The 16,083-nt window shown below is 25.6% G+C and overlaps 2 protein-coding genes across 2 annotated transcripts; both read right to left on the bottom strand.

The window, feature by feature from the left end:
• Nucleotides 1-34: 34 nt before the first annotated feature.
• Nucleotides 35-4,496, bottom strand: LOC122503149 (THO complex subunit 6). Its single transcript, XM_043613592.1, has 5 exons — nt 4,309-4,496; nt 3,837-4,061; nt 2,913-3,080; nt 2,507-2,669; nt 35-457 (listed from the first exon to the last, which is right to left on the bottom strand). Exons 1-5 carry the CDS (start codon nt 4,422-4,424, stop codon nt 137-139), a joined length of 993 nt encoding a protein of 330 aa, XP_043469527.1. The 5' UTR covers nt 4,425-4,496; the 3' UTR covers nt 35-136.
• Nucleotides 4,497-6,318: 1,822 nt separating this feature from the next.
• Nucleotides 6,319-13,141, bottom strand: LOC122503159 (solute carrier family 23 member 1). Its single transcript, XM_043613605.1, has 12 exons — nt 12,869-13,141; nt 12,300-12,425; nt 11,832-11,989; nt 10,384-10,589; nt 10,035-10,161; nt 9,821-9,941; nt 7,962-8,217; nt 7,520-7,648; nt 7,153-7,311; nt 6,825-7,046; nt 6,571-6,700; nt 6,319-6,480 (listed from the first exon to the last, which is right to left on the bottom strand). The coding sequence occupies exons 1-12, from the start codon at nt 12,896-12,898 to the stop codon at nt 6,426-6,428; spliced, it is 1,719 nt and encodes a 572-aa protein (XP_043469540.1). The 5' UTR covers nt 12,899-13,141; the 3' UTR covers nt 6,319-6,425.
• Nucleotides 13,142-16,083: the final 2,942 nt, after the last annotated feature.

Here is a 16,083-nt window from a genome sequence, read left to right as displayed (position 1 = left end):
TGTACAGCTTGCATAAAATTAGAAACGCACTGTGTATTATTAATATATTTATTTTAATTAAATTTATTTAAAAAATTATGCAAAAGTGGTTTTTTTTTGTTGTACCGAAAATTATAAAACAATTAGTTGCGGCAAATTAAGAAAATTTTAACATCAGTTCCTTATAATTGAAGTTTGTGCAAACGTCGATTTGATTACTAGAGCCGGCAATGCTTAATAGTCTCTGCGGTACTTCTTGATAAACGATACTGTAAACCGTGTTACTGGAGACTGGAACTTTGGCTAATGTTTCTCCTTGATAAGTGAGATGATAAACGTGTGGCATTGTCCCACCGGTAATTATTCTCTCCTCGTAAATATTGGCGACGTGTATTCCCTGATCGGGTAGATCGAAAACTGTCGCCGTTTCCATTGTTCTCATGTGCCATAGTGATAATTTTGGTCCACCACCGCATAACTATGGAGTTAATGAAATGAAATTCAAAATTAATTTGTGAAATTTTTTATAAACTGTTGTTTCGAAAGTAAGGAATTTATTTCAAATTATCATTCTTGTGGGATTCAGTATCACTTTTTGAGTTTGTTTTCACTCCAATGTAATATTTACACTTATTTATTCCCTCATCCTTCTTGAATCTTCTTCTTTGTTTTAAAAAGCATAGAAAGGTTTCGTACTCGATAATTAATTTTAAAAAAGTAGCAAAAAGTAGCTTTAAAACTGAAAAAAGTAGCTATCAAAAAAATCAAATTTAACGATTCAATTTTTTCATAATTTCTAAATTAAATTACATTCAAAAAGTAGAATAATTTTTTTAATATAAACATTTAAATACTTATTTATTTTTTCATAAAAATTTTAATATTTTAAATGATTTCAATATAAAGCCTTTTTGAAATTTAATTATTTCTAAAAATTACAATTGCAATTCTTGCAAAATTCAGTTATTTTTTGTTGTTGAAATTTTTAATTAAAATTATTTAAAACATTCATTATTTTATTTCAAAATAAAAATTTAAATATTACAGTTTTACAATAATTGAAATTTCCAAAGATTTCAATTTGAAAATCGTTTAAAATTTAATTATTTCTAAAAATTCATACACTTGTAAATTTTTGCAATATTCAATTATTATCTACCATTTTAACTGAAATTTAGTTTTAAATCAACTCTTATCAGAAAGTTCTTAGAGAATTTTATTATTTAAGTACAAAAGTTAATAATTTATTGAATAATTAAATATTTCTTAAAAATGAATTCTTATAAGGAACTTTATCACAATTTTTAGAAATAAGTAAATTTTAACAAAAAATTTTGTTAAACTTTTTAAAAATAATTAAATTCTATCAAGAAATTTTATTCAAATTGTACCTATTAAAAGTAATTGAAATTTTCCAAAGAATTTTATAACTTATGAACGTAATTGAGGAGTAAGTTTTTAAAACCTGATAAATCCAAATTTTGTCATTTCGAGAAATTTAAACAAATGAGAATTCTCACATAACCATTAAAATTAACTTTAATGTAGAAAAATTCTAATAAATGATTCATTTTTTAATATTTTTTCTATTTAAAACGCTCTGATTGTAATTAAAGTCTATTGTAACAAGGGAATTTTTTTTGGTAAAAATTAAAAATCATCAGGGTTAGGCCAAAATATTTTTGAAATTGACAATTCTTTGGTAATAAATTCTTTTTCTTAAATTGAACAGTGATAAATTGATCTCTAAGGATTTTAATAATTTGAATGTGTTTATCTTAATTTTTTTGAAAAATGGATTTATCAACTTTTAAAAAATTACTCCTCAATTGAATTATGGCAAAGAACTTTATTAAAATTTATTTTTAATTAATTTTATTAAAATTTTTAAGAATAATTTCATTTTTTGAGTAACTCATTTAAAATTGTATTAAAAATAAATGAAATCCTTTGACGAGTTTATTAATTATAAAAATAATTGAATTTTTGCAACGAATTTTATTAACAATTTTAAAAATAATTGAATTCCTGAGAAGAATTTTATTTTTATTCTATTGAAAAAAATTGAATTCTTGCGAAAAATTTTATGAAAATTGTGAAAAGAATTTTAAAAAAGAATAAAGAATTTTATCAAAATTTTTTAAAATAATTGGATTCTTTTAAAAAGTTTTCAACAATTTTTAAAAATAAGTGAATTCTTGTGGAGAATTTTATTATTATTAAAAATAATTGACTTTTTGTGAAGAATTTTATAAAAATCTTTTTAAATAAAGGATTTTCTTCGAAAATTTTTATGAAAATTGTGTTTTGAATAATTGAATTCCTGTGAAAATGTAATTATTGAAGAAAATAATTAAAGGTTTGCAAAAAATTTTATTTTTTTTTAAATTAAATTCTGTTGGGAAATTTTTTATTAAAATAGTGAATATTGTAAATAATTGAATGTCGCCAAAAATTTTTTTTTAAAATAATTAAATCGTTTTAGTTTTAGTAGATGAGTATGAAGCCTGTATAAAATTTTACTTACCAGCCAATCTTCAGTGAAATCTACACTTCCTATCCATTTACCCAATTTCGGCCTTGCTACTTTATCAGCTAAGTAAGGTTTTAGAATATTTGTATTTTCCTTCTTTCTAAGATCCCACAATCGTACGCTGCCATCTTCACTAGCAGAGGCTAATTGTTCGCCCCTAAATTAACAGTTTTATTTGTTAAATTCCTAATTATCTAATTGCAATTGTCTCGCAAAAATCCATAAATATATGCCAAAGGAAGGATAAATTAAAAATAAAGAAGACTTTTCTAATTTTGGTATTAACCCTCATAACATTGGAATATTCAAAATATTCCTGTGTTTTGAGGGAAGTTTCAGCAAAAGATTATCACGAGACAAAGTACGATAAGAAGAATTTTAAGTTTTTTCCTATCCATACATTACGGAAATAGAGTGAACATAATCTTCATGACCTTCCAAACTTCTCTGAATTTTACCACCTTCCAAGCTAATTATGTAAATTGTATTATTTCCACAGCCAGCGTATAGTAAGTGATTTGATTTCGAATAAACCATAAAATTAACGTCTGGTCTCTCGTAACTATCACTGTAAATTTCAAACAATATCTATTATATATATTTATTAAACGTATTACTATGTACCATACTTTCTAATTACTATAAAATGCACACTATATTTAAAAATAACATTAAAATTAGAACTACAAAATTACAAAACTACAAAACCACTCTAGAGGCAGAAATAGAGACTAATTTTTAATAATTTATTTTGGGAAAATGAAAAAAAGGAATATGATTCCCTTTTAGATTTCTTGCCGGACAATTTTTTTGAAAAGCTTAATTCCTGGAACAGAAAACAAAGAAATTTCATGATCTATATAATATAAACTTTAAAAATACATATGGGATTTTTTATACATCAATTTTTGTAAAAAAAAATAGCGCACTTTTTGAGTAAAATAATCGATTTTTGCCAAAAAATAAACAGTAAATTGTTTATAAAAAATAAAGTTTACATCCAATTAAAAAATCCATATGTACTTCCAAAGTTTATAGTATATAGTTTATAAAATTTCTTTGTTTTTTGTTCCAGGACTTAAATTTTTCAAAAAACCTTTCAGGCCGTAAAAAATAGTCGATTTTGACTATGAAATTTACCGCCGTCATTTTATTATATAATTTTTAAAAAAAAATCTCCACACTTCTATATTACGTATTTAATAAACCCTCCAAAAAGAAATCCTATTTCATTTTTCATTTTCTCAAAACAAATTATCAAAGATAGGTCTCTTTTTCTGCCTCTAGAGTGATATTACGCCTTAATTATATTAATTGTAGTTACTTTTTAACTGGTAAACTTATTGTCCAGGAAACTTTAGCCTTTGAAGCCTTATTAGAAGTGATCGTTTTCCAGTCCCATCCTGATATTTCTCCTAATGTTCCAGTAACCAGAAATTGTTCAGTAGCCACCATACTTTCGACATGTTGATTAGAATGAGCTGTAAATCGATATGTTGGCCCTTGACAACTATTCTCCTCTAATTGTGGACCTAAAATTTTTGAAATTCTGCGAAGAGAAACAAATTTTTGTACTAAATTTCAAGACCAAAAATAAAGTTTAAATAACTAGAAATAAAGTCTCAGAGACTAAAAGTAAAGTTTAGATGACGAAAAATAAAGTTTAAATGACTAGAAAAAATTTAAATGACTAAAAATAGTTTAAAGAACTAAAAATAAAGTTTAAATGCCTAAAAAGAGGTTAAAGATAACCAAAAAAGGTACATTACAATAATAATAAAATTAAGAATACTTACTCGTAAATTGAAACGTCGCCATAAATATTTCCGGCACAAAGAAATTGTTTGTCTGGAGAAAATGTTTGGCACAACACTGTATTATAAAATAGTTTTTGATTTAAATTTTCCGGCATTTTGAGATGTTTTTGTTTACAACGTTCACTGAACACGGAGCAAAACCGTGGGGAATGGACAACGAGAGAGAAGTGAAGGGTCCGAAGCAGTGGATATAAAATGAAACGATTCAAGAAGGAAATTTTTGTAGTACTGAAACTTGACGTACGGTGCGTAAGATTAGCAGATTCTTACAGTTAAACTAACCTCTTTTGAAATTAAAAATTATCCTAATTTTTAAAATAGGGTTAATTTAAGGTTAAGTTAACTTTTACTCTTATATTTATTATGTTACGATTTTTTGTTTACTAAAACTCACACCTACCTGTTTGTTATTGATGATTTATCGGCAGTTGCAGAAACAAAAATAATAGTAATGTTAGTATTACTTTCTATTTCTTTATACTTACTTTCTTCTAATTTCTCACCGTTAGTCCGAAAGTCGCACCCAAAGAGTTGACAACTGAATCCAATTATTGTTACGATTTGGTTTCCTGACACTAACACTAAACTTGCCACTTGTACCACTTGGACTAACTAGACATTTAGACAAAAAGCGCGACAAAGCAGACTGTTCACTGTCCCTTCCGTCCCTTCGATTAAGGATAGGTAAGTAACGAATTTAATTAATTTTGTTTTTGTCAAATTTCTAAAGGCGATTCTCCAATATACCAATTTTTACGTCGACAATAGGCTGAATAGGTTCGCGAACGACTTGTGTTCTAAGTCGGTTATGTTATACCGAGAATGTAACCGGCAATTAAAATTTAAATTCTCCGAGAATTTAAGATAATGTAACATAACCTCACTTTTGTCATTACACTTTCGTAAATGAGATGGTCCGGCGGGTCCGGCGTTATATTTTTATTTAGTAGTTATTATTTTGTTTATTATAGTGGCTATATATTTAAAGATTTAAAAAAATAACAAAACCAAAGAGTGTAGTATATGGAAATATTTTAAAAGCATTGAAGAGAAAAACAATTAAATAAATTGTAAATTTTACAATTTTGTCCCCAATTTAAATATATATTTATTCACATACAATTTAATAAATTTTTAAATTTATTGTATAATGTAAAAAATATTTTTTATTATTTTTCTAATCGTAATTTTATATCTAATTTAAAAGTTTTAATTGTAAAAATGATCTAAATTTATTTAATCATAATTATAATTTTGAATAATTAGAATAGCGTCTAATCCTAAAAAAGATGAAAATTAAACTGATAAAATTGTTGTTTGTCCTAATATTATTATTTTCTAGATGTCATTTATTCAAATGCTGGATTTTTCAAAATGTAAGTTAATAAAATATTTATGTAATGAAAACTTAATTTTCTCGAACCTATTGATTAACTCAAATTACCATAAAATATATTTTTAATGGTATAAATGTCATTTGACAGAATGTTTATTACTTTAACAAATATGTTAATTCCAAATAATGTTTTTATACTCGAATAACCACTTTTTCTAAGGTTAAAAAATCCAAATGGGATTTTGATCTAAAAAAATTGACTATCGCTTATTATTACAATAATTAACTATAATGAACGAATTATTAATAATAAATCAATGTTACATGTAATTATAATAGATTCACTTATTGTCAGAGTTGGCAACTTGGCAAAACAGTTGCCTTCAAGTGAAAGTCGACCGTTTGTCGACCAAGTGCATACCAAGTGTCGAGTGTCGACGTAAAAATTAGAATATTGAAAAATCGCCTTTAAGTACACCCAGATGCTTAGATGCTTTCCTTCCGGTTTGACGGCGTTTTAAAAAGTCATGACACATCTATGAAAATTTTGTTAGTTAGTGACTTTGCCATAAAAAAAAAGTATAAGCAATTTTTTCTACTTAAAATTTTTTTATTTAATTAGTACAATATTTTTTATAAAATTTTCTTCTTAATTTTACAATTTATTGATATATTTTGGCTTATAAACAAAGTTAAGTAACGTCAAATATACGTTAGTTTTAATTTTATGTCGCAGTGTTTTTTGAATTACATATAATTATTAAGATCGTGGTTTATATGTTGGCATAAAAGGTAAGTATGACGTCCATTTCCACCTGAATTGAAAGAAAATTAAGAAATTAAAAAACTTAGCGAAAGTGAAAAATGTAAAAATAAGAAAAATGTTAATTATCGATTTAATATACCTTCTTAATAGCTTCATTCCTATTGGAAAATCAAAAGTATTTGAAACATATTCATCACTATCTGAAGTAGCATCAAAGTTTAATTCCATTTCATTAGCCCAGGCTATTAGACCTCGATCTTCAGGAGTACCTTTTTTTGTTGAACGGAAAATGAAGAAAATTTTAATATTTTTTAAAATTTTGATAAAGCAGTAATATAATAAACGGTAATAGGTTTCTCTAAATTTAAAGTCTAGAGTAATATTTTGCATTACCTGGTATTATATTATCTAGAAGACATCCAGTAATTCCTCCAACTAGAATTGTTGTACTCAATAAAACGGTAATAACACCGTCTGCTGTTTCACTTCCGGTTTGTATGACATTCGAATGTTTGATCATCCACTTGGATAACACCAATGGAAAGAAAATGGAGAAACCAAGAATATACAAATTTCTCGCATTATTAAGATTGACGTACTGTAATGCTGATAAACCTTGATGAATAAAAAATACCAATTTGAATAAAAATTAATTTTCTTTGAATTGATTCCTTTAAATTATTGTAACCTATTTGTATATACGATAAATTTATTTACGTACCAAAAGCGGCAATCATTCCAAACATAACACAAAATATTCCACCAACAATTGGTTCTGGAATAATGATAAAAACAGCTCCAAACTTGCTGATGATACCTTGGAGAATCATCAGGAAACAAGCCCACTGAATTACTCTCCGACTTCCCACTTTGGTTACTCCTTTTTAAGTATATAATTTTTAACATTAACATTTATTTAGTACTGTAAATAGTTAATTAACATTAATATTCATTTATTGAATATTTGTGTTAATTAGTTTAATAATTTATTGTGACGCGCTCCGAAGAAAGGTACAAACATAAGCTTAAAATAATTTGCTAAGGTAGCTTTCTTCAGGGCGTCAAATATTTTATACAGTTCTACTTGCCTATTGTACCGACATTTTCACCAAAGGTATTTGTTCCATTTCCACTACCCCAAAGTCCTGCTAACATTGTTCCCAGACCTTCGATTGCAATTCCGCGATTAATTGCATGTACTGGTGGTGGAGGAGCTCCTGTAAAATGTTATTTTTAATCATTATCAGTTCATTCTGCGTTGGCCTTTAATTAAAGAAAAAGGCCAACGCACAGTAGGTTATCGTAAAAGTCGTTTGGAAACATAATCCATGAGTTAGAAAAAGACACAAATATTTATCTGTCCTTTTCTAACTCATACTTTGAGTCACGAACGAACATCACGAACTAAGAATATTTAATAGAAATAACACGACTTTTCAAAATTCCGTCAAACCGGAAGGACAGCATCAGGGTGTATAAGAAAAATGGAGGTAAAAAATAGCTAATCACCATAGATGGCGTGTTACTTACCACACATTCTTGATGTTGTTGGATAATAACTTATACTTTCGACAGTGCAGGCTAATACACCAGCTAACATACCAAGAACACCGGACAGAGTGACAGTTGGAATACCCCATTGTCCAGGATATGGGAAACGAATCCATGGTGAGTCATTAATAATTTTTATTTTTGTATCCGCTCTGCCTGGATGTCCAAGTGGAAGAGTGTCAGTTACTGTCAAAATAACACAAATTATCCACATAACAACTATTGTCAATAATACCTGAAAATCATTTTCAAAGAGATTAAAATATTTTACATATATATGACATACATTAGTTAATATTTTACTTAATATTTAATAATTTTAATATTTTAATAATGTTCAATAAGATATTAATAATGGCTTCAAAGAAAAGTACCTAAGTTAAAAATTTTAGAGGCTATGTTTGTAACTTTTAGGAATGAAAATACACAAAGCGACTCTAAAATAATCTCCACAGCATCTAAACTTGCAGAAACATTATATTGTCAAAATTTTTGCTGCAAGGTTCACATAATATTGAGACAATGTTGTCAATTGCTGCAAGTTTAGATGAGGTGGGGAAGGTTATAAAAACTGATTTTAGTTTTACACAAATAAATCGAAGATAATTTACCTAGATTCGGCAAGGGTCATAGTGGCATGTGGACTAACTAGAAAATCCCATTATAGAAAGAAAAGGATAGACATATATATCTTCGTCCTTTTCTTAATAATGGGATTTTCTAGTTAGTCCACATGCCACTATGACCCTTGCCGAATCAAGGTAAATTATCCTAGATTAAACAAAAATTTGTAAGGCAAAAATAATTGAAAAATAACCTATAAAATGATTTGCTTCTTAGGTACCTTTCTTCAAAGGATATCACAAACTTTTCTTGTATATTGAAATATAAAATATATTTCTTATATGAAGTAAATACTATCAAATTCTGAAAAAGATAAGAGTGCCAAATGCAATACTGCCGTACTTGGTAAAAACTTAGTTAAGTCATATTTTAGTGAAACCGAGAAAATGACGAAAAACTGTTTGTATTAATAAACCTAATATAGTATAAAAAATTATTTAATTTAACTTTACTTCCTAGGTAAATTGATAGAGTTCTTTTTAATTCTGCAGTCAAAAATTAATTATTTAAACAAATTATATTAAATAATGGACTTAAGTGTTATTTTTAAAAGCAAAACTTAGTTAAATTGACTTAAGGAGTGCTCAGCGAAAAGGTAGTCGAGTTCAGGCCGCCGATCAGAAGCAAGAACTCAGTTAACTCCACACGTGGTGGAATCTTATGACTTAAGGAGTCTGCTTTCGAAACACAGTGTCTGGCTCATGCCACTTTTCGAAATAAGAACTCAGTTAACTCGACTTAAGGTTTTTGCTTCGAAACGAAAGCTGAGTATTCACTATGTTTTTGATAGCAGAAATATTATGTCGACTTGACTAAGTTTTTGTTTCTTATCTTATGCTCGAGCTCATTGCCTTCTACGATTTTTACACTACGTAACTCGAGTTACTATACTTTTTCTCAAGTATTTCCTTATTTTCTCGATTTTCGCAGATTTTTAATAATTATTTTTTGCAATAAATAATTAAAATAAAATTTTTTAATAACATAAGTAGATGCAGTTTTTTTTACGAATCCATTGATATAAAAAACTCATTTTTCACAAAAAAGTGACTTAACCAAGTTTTTACCAAGTACGGCAGAATATTATAAATATTATAATTGGACTCATTATACGCAAGTTAATTATTGAATTGTATTATTATTATTAAATTATTGAAGTTTTTGCTAATTCAAATTCAGAAAGTACTAATTAGAAAAAGGGGGGTAGAACTTACAGGGAATAATTTAAATAGAGCGAACCAAACGATTCTTATGCCTTGACCTTTTTTGTAGACAACTATCGGACACTCGACATTAACCAATATTTGCGAATACAGTGTCAACATCAATATTGTCCTGTAAATAATTAATCCATTTATGGCTTAAATCAAGAAATAAATAATAGGAATAATGTTATGGATTAATTATTAATTCCAATTAATTTATTACCCCGCAGCGATACCCCAATGTTGCGATGCAGCTTCTGCAGCATTTTCAAATAATGATAAACCAACTAATGATACTGTTGGAACTATAGTTAATGGTGTAACAAATTTCAATATATATCCTACTATTCCTGAAAATGGAAAAATTCTATATAACAGATTGAAAAAATGTTAAACTATTATATATACAATTAGAGGGGACCTTGAATTTTTTCTTTATTACCAAACATGTAATTATTTTGCGCTTTAATAAAAAAGAACATTTTAGTGTTTTTGTACGTATTTGACTTGTAAATTTTATAAAACATTATTGAAAGAACAAAAATACATGAGAACAAATCGAAATAGTTTACCTCCAAATCCAATAATTACTTGAAATAAAGCAGAGACTGCAATAGCACCTGAAAGTTCTCTCATTCGTACCTGCCATAATTCAGTTCGATCCTCAGGAGACATATTCTCTAATATCTCATTATTTGGACACTTCCATTGTGGTAAATTTAATAATGCTAGAGTTGGAACTAAAAAGGAAATTGTACCACCTTGGACTAAAGGAAGTCTGCAAAATTTATCATTTCTTGTATTTTCATTTTTATTATTTGTTAAAAGAAACTTTTTAAAAAGCCATTTAAGTTAAACAATAAAGATCTTAGAAAGATCTTATTAATCATTTTTATTATTATTATTAGTATTAGATATTAAAAACTAATAGCACCAAAAAAATGATCTATTAAGTGTCTTCATCAAAATAATTTTGGATATAGCATGGAAAATTTTTTCAGTATAAATTTGTGTTTGCAATTGTAATTAACAATTATAAATGTAAATAATCGTGTGCGTCAGTATGTTTCTTCAATTAATTAAACACGATTAATTAGACGTTTATTGGACATTTCAATTCAGACTAGAAACCAGTAATTCCAGATTTCGTTGCAATTAATTTCAATTTCCCCCTCTCTTTAAGATACAAATAATGTAATGCAACTCATTGATTTTAAAATTACTCCACTTTGAAGATTTATTTAAATTACTATTAACTTTCCGTTGATACACTGAATCATTTTCCCTCGAATTAAGAATTAATTGACGTAATTTAAATTTATAATGAATGACAAACTTTTAAAAGTTTAATTTTTATTATTAATTGAAAAAGGCTTTTTAAATTTTTTTTCTTTTTATTAAAAATTAGGTTTAATTTAAATTTTTTGGAAATTAATCAATTTTTTTAATCCATACCATCAATTTTTTGAAACCTTTCAACCATACAGTTGTATGGTTTATTCTGTAAATTTTTGTACAATACCAATTTAGAAAGTTAATAATTCTTAAATGAATTTCACATCTTCCTTGAAAGTATCAAATTGATACTAAAGTGAATCAAATTGATGCCAAAAATTAGGATAAATTTTTTATTTGATCCACATTTTTAATATCAATTCGTTGCAATTCGATACTTTTAAGTTAAGATAGTGTTAATTATTTTTTAAACTTATAAAATATCAATCATTTAAAGATTAAAGTTTACAGTATAATTTAAAAGTTTTTTGAGATAAAATTATACTGTAAAGGTGTAAAGAATAAATCTAATACTTTCAGCCCACTTTTAACTATAAAGCCGTTTACAAGACAAACTAGAACAAAATTTTCGACTGAATTTTAGCCTTGAGAGTATGATTTTAAGTACTAAAATTATTGACCCAGTCTGTCAATGAAAGTTTACAAAAATTTTTAAAATCTACAAAATGTTTTATCATACTTTTTCGTTTTAATTTTACATTATATTATTTAATTGAAAATATACCTGCAACCAAATGTAGTCTGTATGAATGTTACTATTCCTGTAACTAAAATCATTGTTGAAATTATGTGACTTCTTGCTGGATCATCTTCAGCCATGCATAGTGCAGGCGTTAGGATAAATGGTATCGAAACTATAGCACCTATCATAGTTAAATAGTGCTGTAAATTATGTAAATTAAATTTAAACAGATAAAATTTAAGGATAATAAATTTTAAGTATAAATTGTTTATGAATTCTTTTTTAGTATAGTATAAATTCTTTTTTAATTAATTTGAAAATAAAAATTTTCTAACTGAGGCTTTGCTAAAACGTATTCTTTTGCCTTATGAATAAAGTTTTTTTTAATAACTTTTATTATTTTTAATTTCATTTTTATTAATTTTTTCTCGCTCAACTTTTGTAACGTTAATATATGAAATTATAGTATTTTCTAAACTAGATCGAATATATTTTTTTATTACATCTCACCTGCAATGCCATAAATAGACATAAATACCAGGGTGGAATATCATCTATTCCATAAGTAATATCAGGATTTCTATTTTTTGAAATATTTTCATTTCTTTGTGGTGCACTTGTCGATGTCGATGTATTCTGCAATTAAAATTTCTCAATTTTTTAATAATATAATAAAATTAAAATAATAAAAAAATATTTTATAATAAAATAAAAATTATAAAAAAACGTATTATAATGGAATAATAACCAGTTCAATAAAAAATGTACCTTTTAAGTTAAAAAATTAGTAAAATATAAATTCCAAAGAAGTTTATTAATATTTCGTTGAAATAATAACAGTTGATATAATCTTTCCCAAAATATCTTTATAGGTACCATAAAACAATTCTTTTCGTATCAATCCGAAATTTTGAATTTGTTTTAGATGAAAGCCTTGATAAATTTATTAATATTTTAGACACAAAGCATTGAATATTTTTCTTTATCTTTTGTATGGACAATTTAAAAAAAAAAAAAAATTTTCCTAATAGTTAAAAGTAATCAGTTTCCATATTATAATAATGAAATTTTTGACATACCAGATCGTTGAGACGTATTTCATGATCCATAATGAATTTTTATCATTAATTTTAATCACTGTAGAAATAGTTTTAATCACTAGTATTTTAAACACTTTTATATTAATCACTATAATTATTATATAAATAGTTATAAATTAAATAATAATTAAATAATAATAATTAAATAATACTACTAAATATTTTTCATGTACTATTGTGTTTATTTTATACAAATATTTATTTGATACTCTTCTTGAAATTAAGGAGAGTATACGGTACAAAGGAATAAAAGATACTAAACAGTATTTACAAATGTCAGTTTATAATTCCTATTAAGAAAGACAATATCACGCAATTGTCATGTGCCAACAATAACTGTTAATAGACAGCGTAATCATTTTCGATGTATAAATTTGTTGTCAAAAAAAAAAAAAATGAATAAATATAAAATGACACAAAGGGTAATATCACTGATTATTATAGTCAGAAATTCGATTTTGTCGATGTAACAAAACTTCCTCATTGCTGAAATTTATTAAATAATCGAAGCAAATTAATAGAAAAATTCATAAATGTTATATTACAGAAAATAAAAAAATTTGTCATTCGAAAATTATTTACTATTTTTTTTAATTACAGAAATAAATAATCTGTTATTATTGCTCTCGATTTTTAAAGGTTGAAAATTTAAAATTGAATTTTAATACAAGTATGCATGGTAAAATGGCTTTTTTTATTTAATTTAAAAAATAATTGGATTAAAAATAATGAATTGAGATTTTTAAATGCATTCGCTGTTATTAACTAAACTAAAATTAGAACTCAGTAATAGTAGAGCAACACTTTTGGCATAGTCGCGTATCTTTTTCTAGTCTGCGCATTCTGCAAAGAAAAACTTTTTTTTTATATTTTTATACAAAATTGTATTTTTTTAAATTAAATTTATAGTTTTCAAAAATAGGGACGACTCACAGTGGTCTGAATCTGCAATTTACTGTTCAAAGAAGTCTATAGGGGCCACATATTTTCACAAAAATGTCGACAATTTTTTTAAGAAACACTCAAAAATAAACTTTTGAAAAACTTCAGGACGCACTTTTTTGAATTTTTATATTTATTAATTTCTATTTTAACGCAAATAACAAATAAATGATGACTTCAGTAGTTTTTCTTTTCATTTCTTAGGAAAATTTTTTTCAGTATTAATATTCATTAGATTGAAGCGATATTCTCTTGAATCTAATGAGTATTAATGTATAAAAGACAGAAAACAATATTTTGACTAAAAAATAATTTGTTAATAATATTAAACTACTTTTTATTTAAATGAAATTAACAAATAAATAGTTCGCCTATTTTCACGTGAAAAATCATCTTTTTTTTTCTATTGGCTTTTAATTCTGTTGTCATTAATAGTTGTAAATAAATATTGTTTAAAAACATTATTTGTTAATGTTATAAACAAATTAAGTTAACAAGTTAACTTTTCATTTGTTTAAACTCGAAATAATATCGTTTTTTCTCTAACCGTTTTAAAATTACTTTAGAAATAACATTTTTTACAGATATTTTTCATAAAATATACATAATTTTTTCATGTTATAAACAAATTAAGTTAACAAATGAACTGTTCTTTTGTTTATACTCGAAATGGTATAGTAATTTTTCTAATCGTTTTACAATTACTTTAGAAATAACTAAATAACTAGAATATTTTTCATAAAGAATAATTTGTTAATGTTATAAACAAATTAAGTTAACAAATAAAATAGTCATTTGTTTATAGTATTGTATCATTTGTTTATAGTCGAAATGGCATCGTTTCTTAATCGTTTTAGAATTATTTTACCAATAACATTTTTTATAGATATTTTTCATAAGGTATCATTTTTTAATGTTATAAACAAATTAAGTTAACAAATGAACTGTTCATTTGTTTATAATCGAAATGTGACAGTTATTTTTCTAATCATTTTACAATTACTTTAGGAATAACATTTCTTATAAATATTTTTTATAAGGTATAATTTGTTAATGTTATAAACAAATTAGGTTAACAAATTAATTATTCATTTGTTTAAAGTTGAAATAATATCGTTTTTTACTAATCTTTTTACAATTACTTTACCAATAACATTTGAATTTCGACTTTAAACAAATGAATAATTAATTTGTTAAACTAATTTGTTTATAACATTAACAAATGATATCTTATAAAAAATATTTATAAGAAATGTTATTCCTAAAGTAATTGTAAAATGATTAGAAAAATAACTGTCACATTTCGATTATAAACAAATGAACAGTTGATTTGTTAACTTAATTTGTTTATAACATTAAAAAATTATACCTTATGAAAAATATCTATTAAAAATGTTTTTAGTAAAATAATTCTAAAACGATTAAAAAACGATCCTATTTCGACTATAAATAAATGAACAGTTCATTTGTTAACTTAATTTGTTTATAACATTAACAAATAATGTTTTTTGAACAATGTTTATATACAACTAACTATTAATAGCGACATAATTCTAAAGACATTAGAAAAAAGATAAATTTTTCACCTGAAAATAGGCGAACTATTTATTTGTTAACTTAATTTAAATTAAAAATTGTTTAATAATAAAATGATAAATTTTTTTTTAACTTTCACTTCACTCTAACGTTACTTTAATTTTACTTTCACTTCACTTTCCCTCGACATGCACTTCACTTTCACTTCACTATTACATTACGTAATCAGTAACATAAAAGTGAAGTGAATGTCGAGTGAATGTAAAGTGAAGTGGAAGTGAATTTCGAGTGAAAGTAAAATGCAGTGGATGTGGAATTGAATGTCGAGTGAAAGTAAAGTGAAGTGAAAATGAAGTTAAAAAGTCATGTTACGTAACATGAAAACATCTCCAAAAGTTTGTTAACACTCCCTCCCTGACAATCAGGTCTAATTTAACTGATAAAATGAAGAAAAGACACTATTATACATTAGTTTACATGAAATTCCTGTGTGAAAAAATATCAACTAAATTAGTAATTATTATTTTAGTTGATGATATATTGAAAGCATACCTAATTCTATACACTCCACATTTCGAACACAGCGACCCTGGAATTGTGGTTAACGCGAGAAACTTTCTAATCCCAAAATCGGGGTCCTGCCCTAGCACTGAGTATACCTGCGTACTTGGGTACAGACTTTAATAGCTTTCTTCACCATTCTACTCCCGCATCTA

This window comes from Leptopilina heterotoma, unplaced genomic scaffold (genome assembly GCF_015476425.1).
Source record: "Leptopilina heterotoma isolate Lh14 unplaced genomic scaffold, ASM1547642v1 Lhet_246, whole genome shotgun sequence".
Lineage (NCBI taxonomy): Eukaryota > Metazoa > Arthropoda > Insecta > Hymenoptera > Figitidae > Leptopilina > Leptopilina heterotoma.
Note: the sequence above shows the minus strand (reverse complement) of the source record. Positions and strands in the feature narration are given on the sequence as shown.

Bases quoted from the DNA above. Each gene is read 5' to 3' on its own strand.
- LOC122503159 (XM_043613605.1), bottom strand. From the start codon at position 12,898: ATGGATCATGAAATACGTCTCAACGATCTG. The intron at 10,590-11,831 runs GTATATTTTCAA...TAAATTTTGCAG, and splicing joins CAGACTACATTTGGTTGCAG to ACTTCCTTTAGTCCAAGGTG. The intron at 7,312-7,519 runs GCAAGTAGAACT...ATACTTAAAAAG, and splicing joins TGAAAATGTCGGTACAATAG to GAGTAACCAAAGTGGGAAGT.
- LOC122503149 (XM_043613592.1), bottom strand. From the start codon at position 4,424: ATGCCGGAAAATTTAAATCAAAAACTATTTTATAATACAGTGTTGTGC. The intron at 3,081-3,836 runs GTAACTACAATT...TGAAATTTACAG, and splicing joins ATAAGTTTACCAGTTAAAAA to TGATAGTTACGAGAGACCAG. The intron at 2,670-2,912 runs GTATGGATAGGA...CTGTTAATTTAG, and splicing joins GTTCACTCTATTTCCGTAAT to GGGCGAACAATTAGCCTCTG.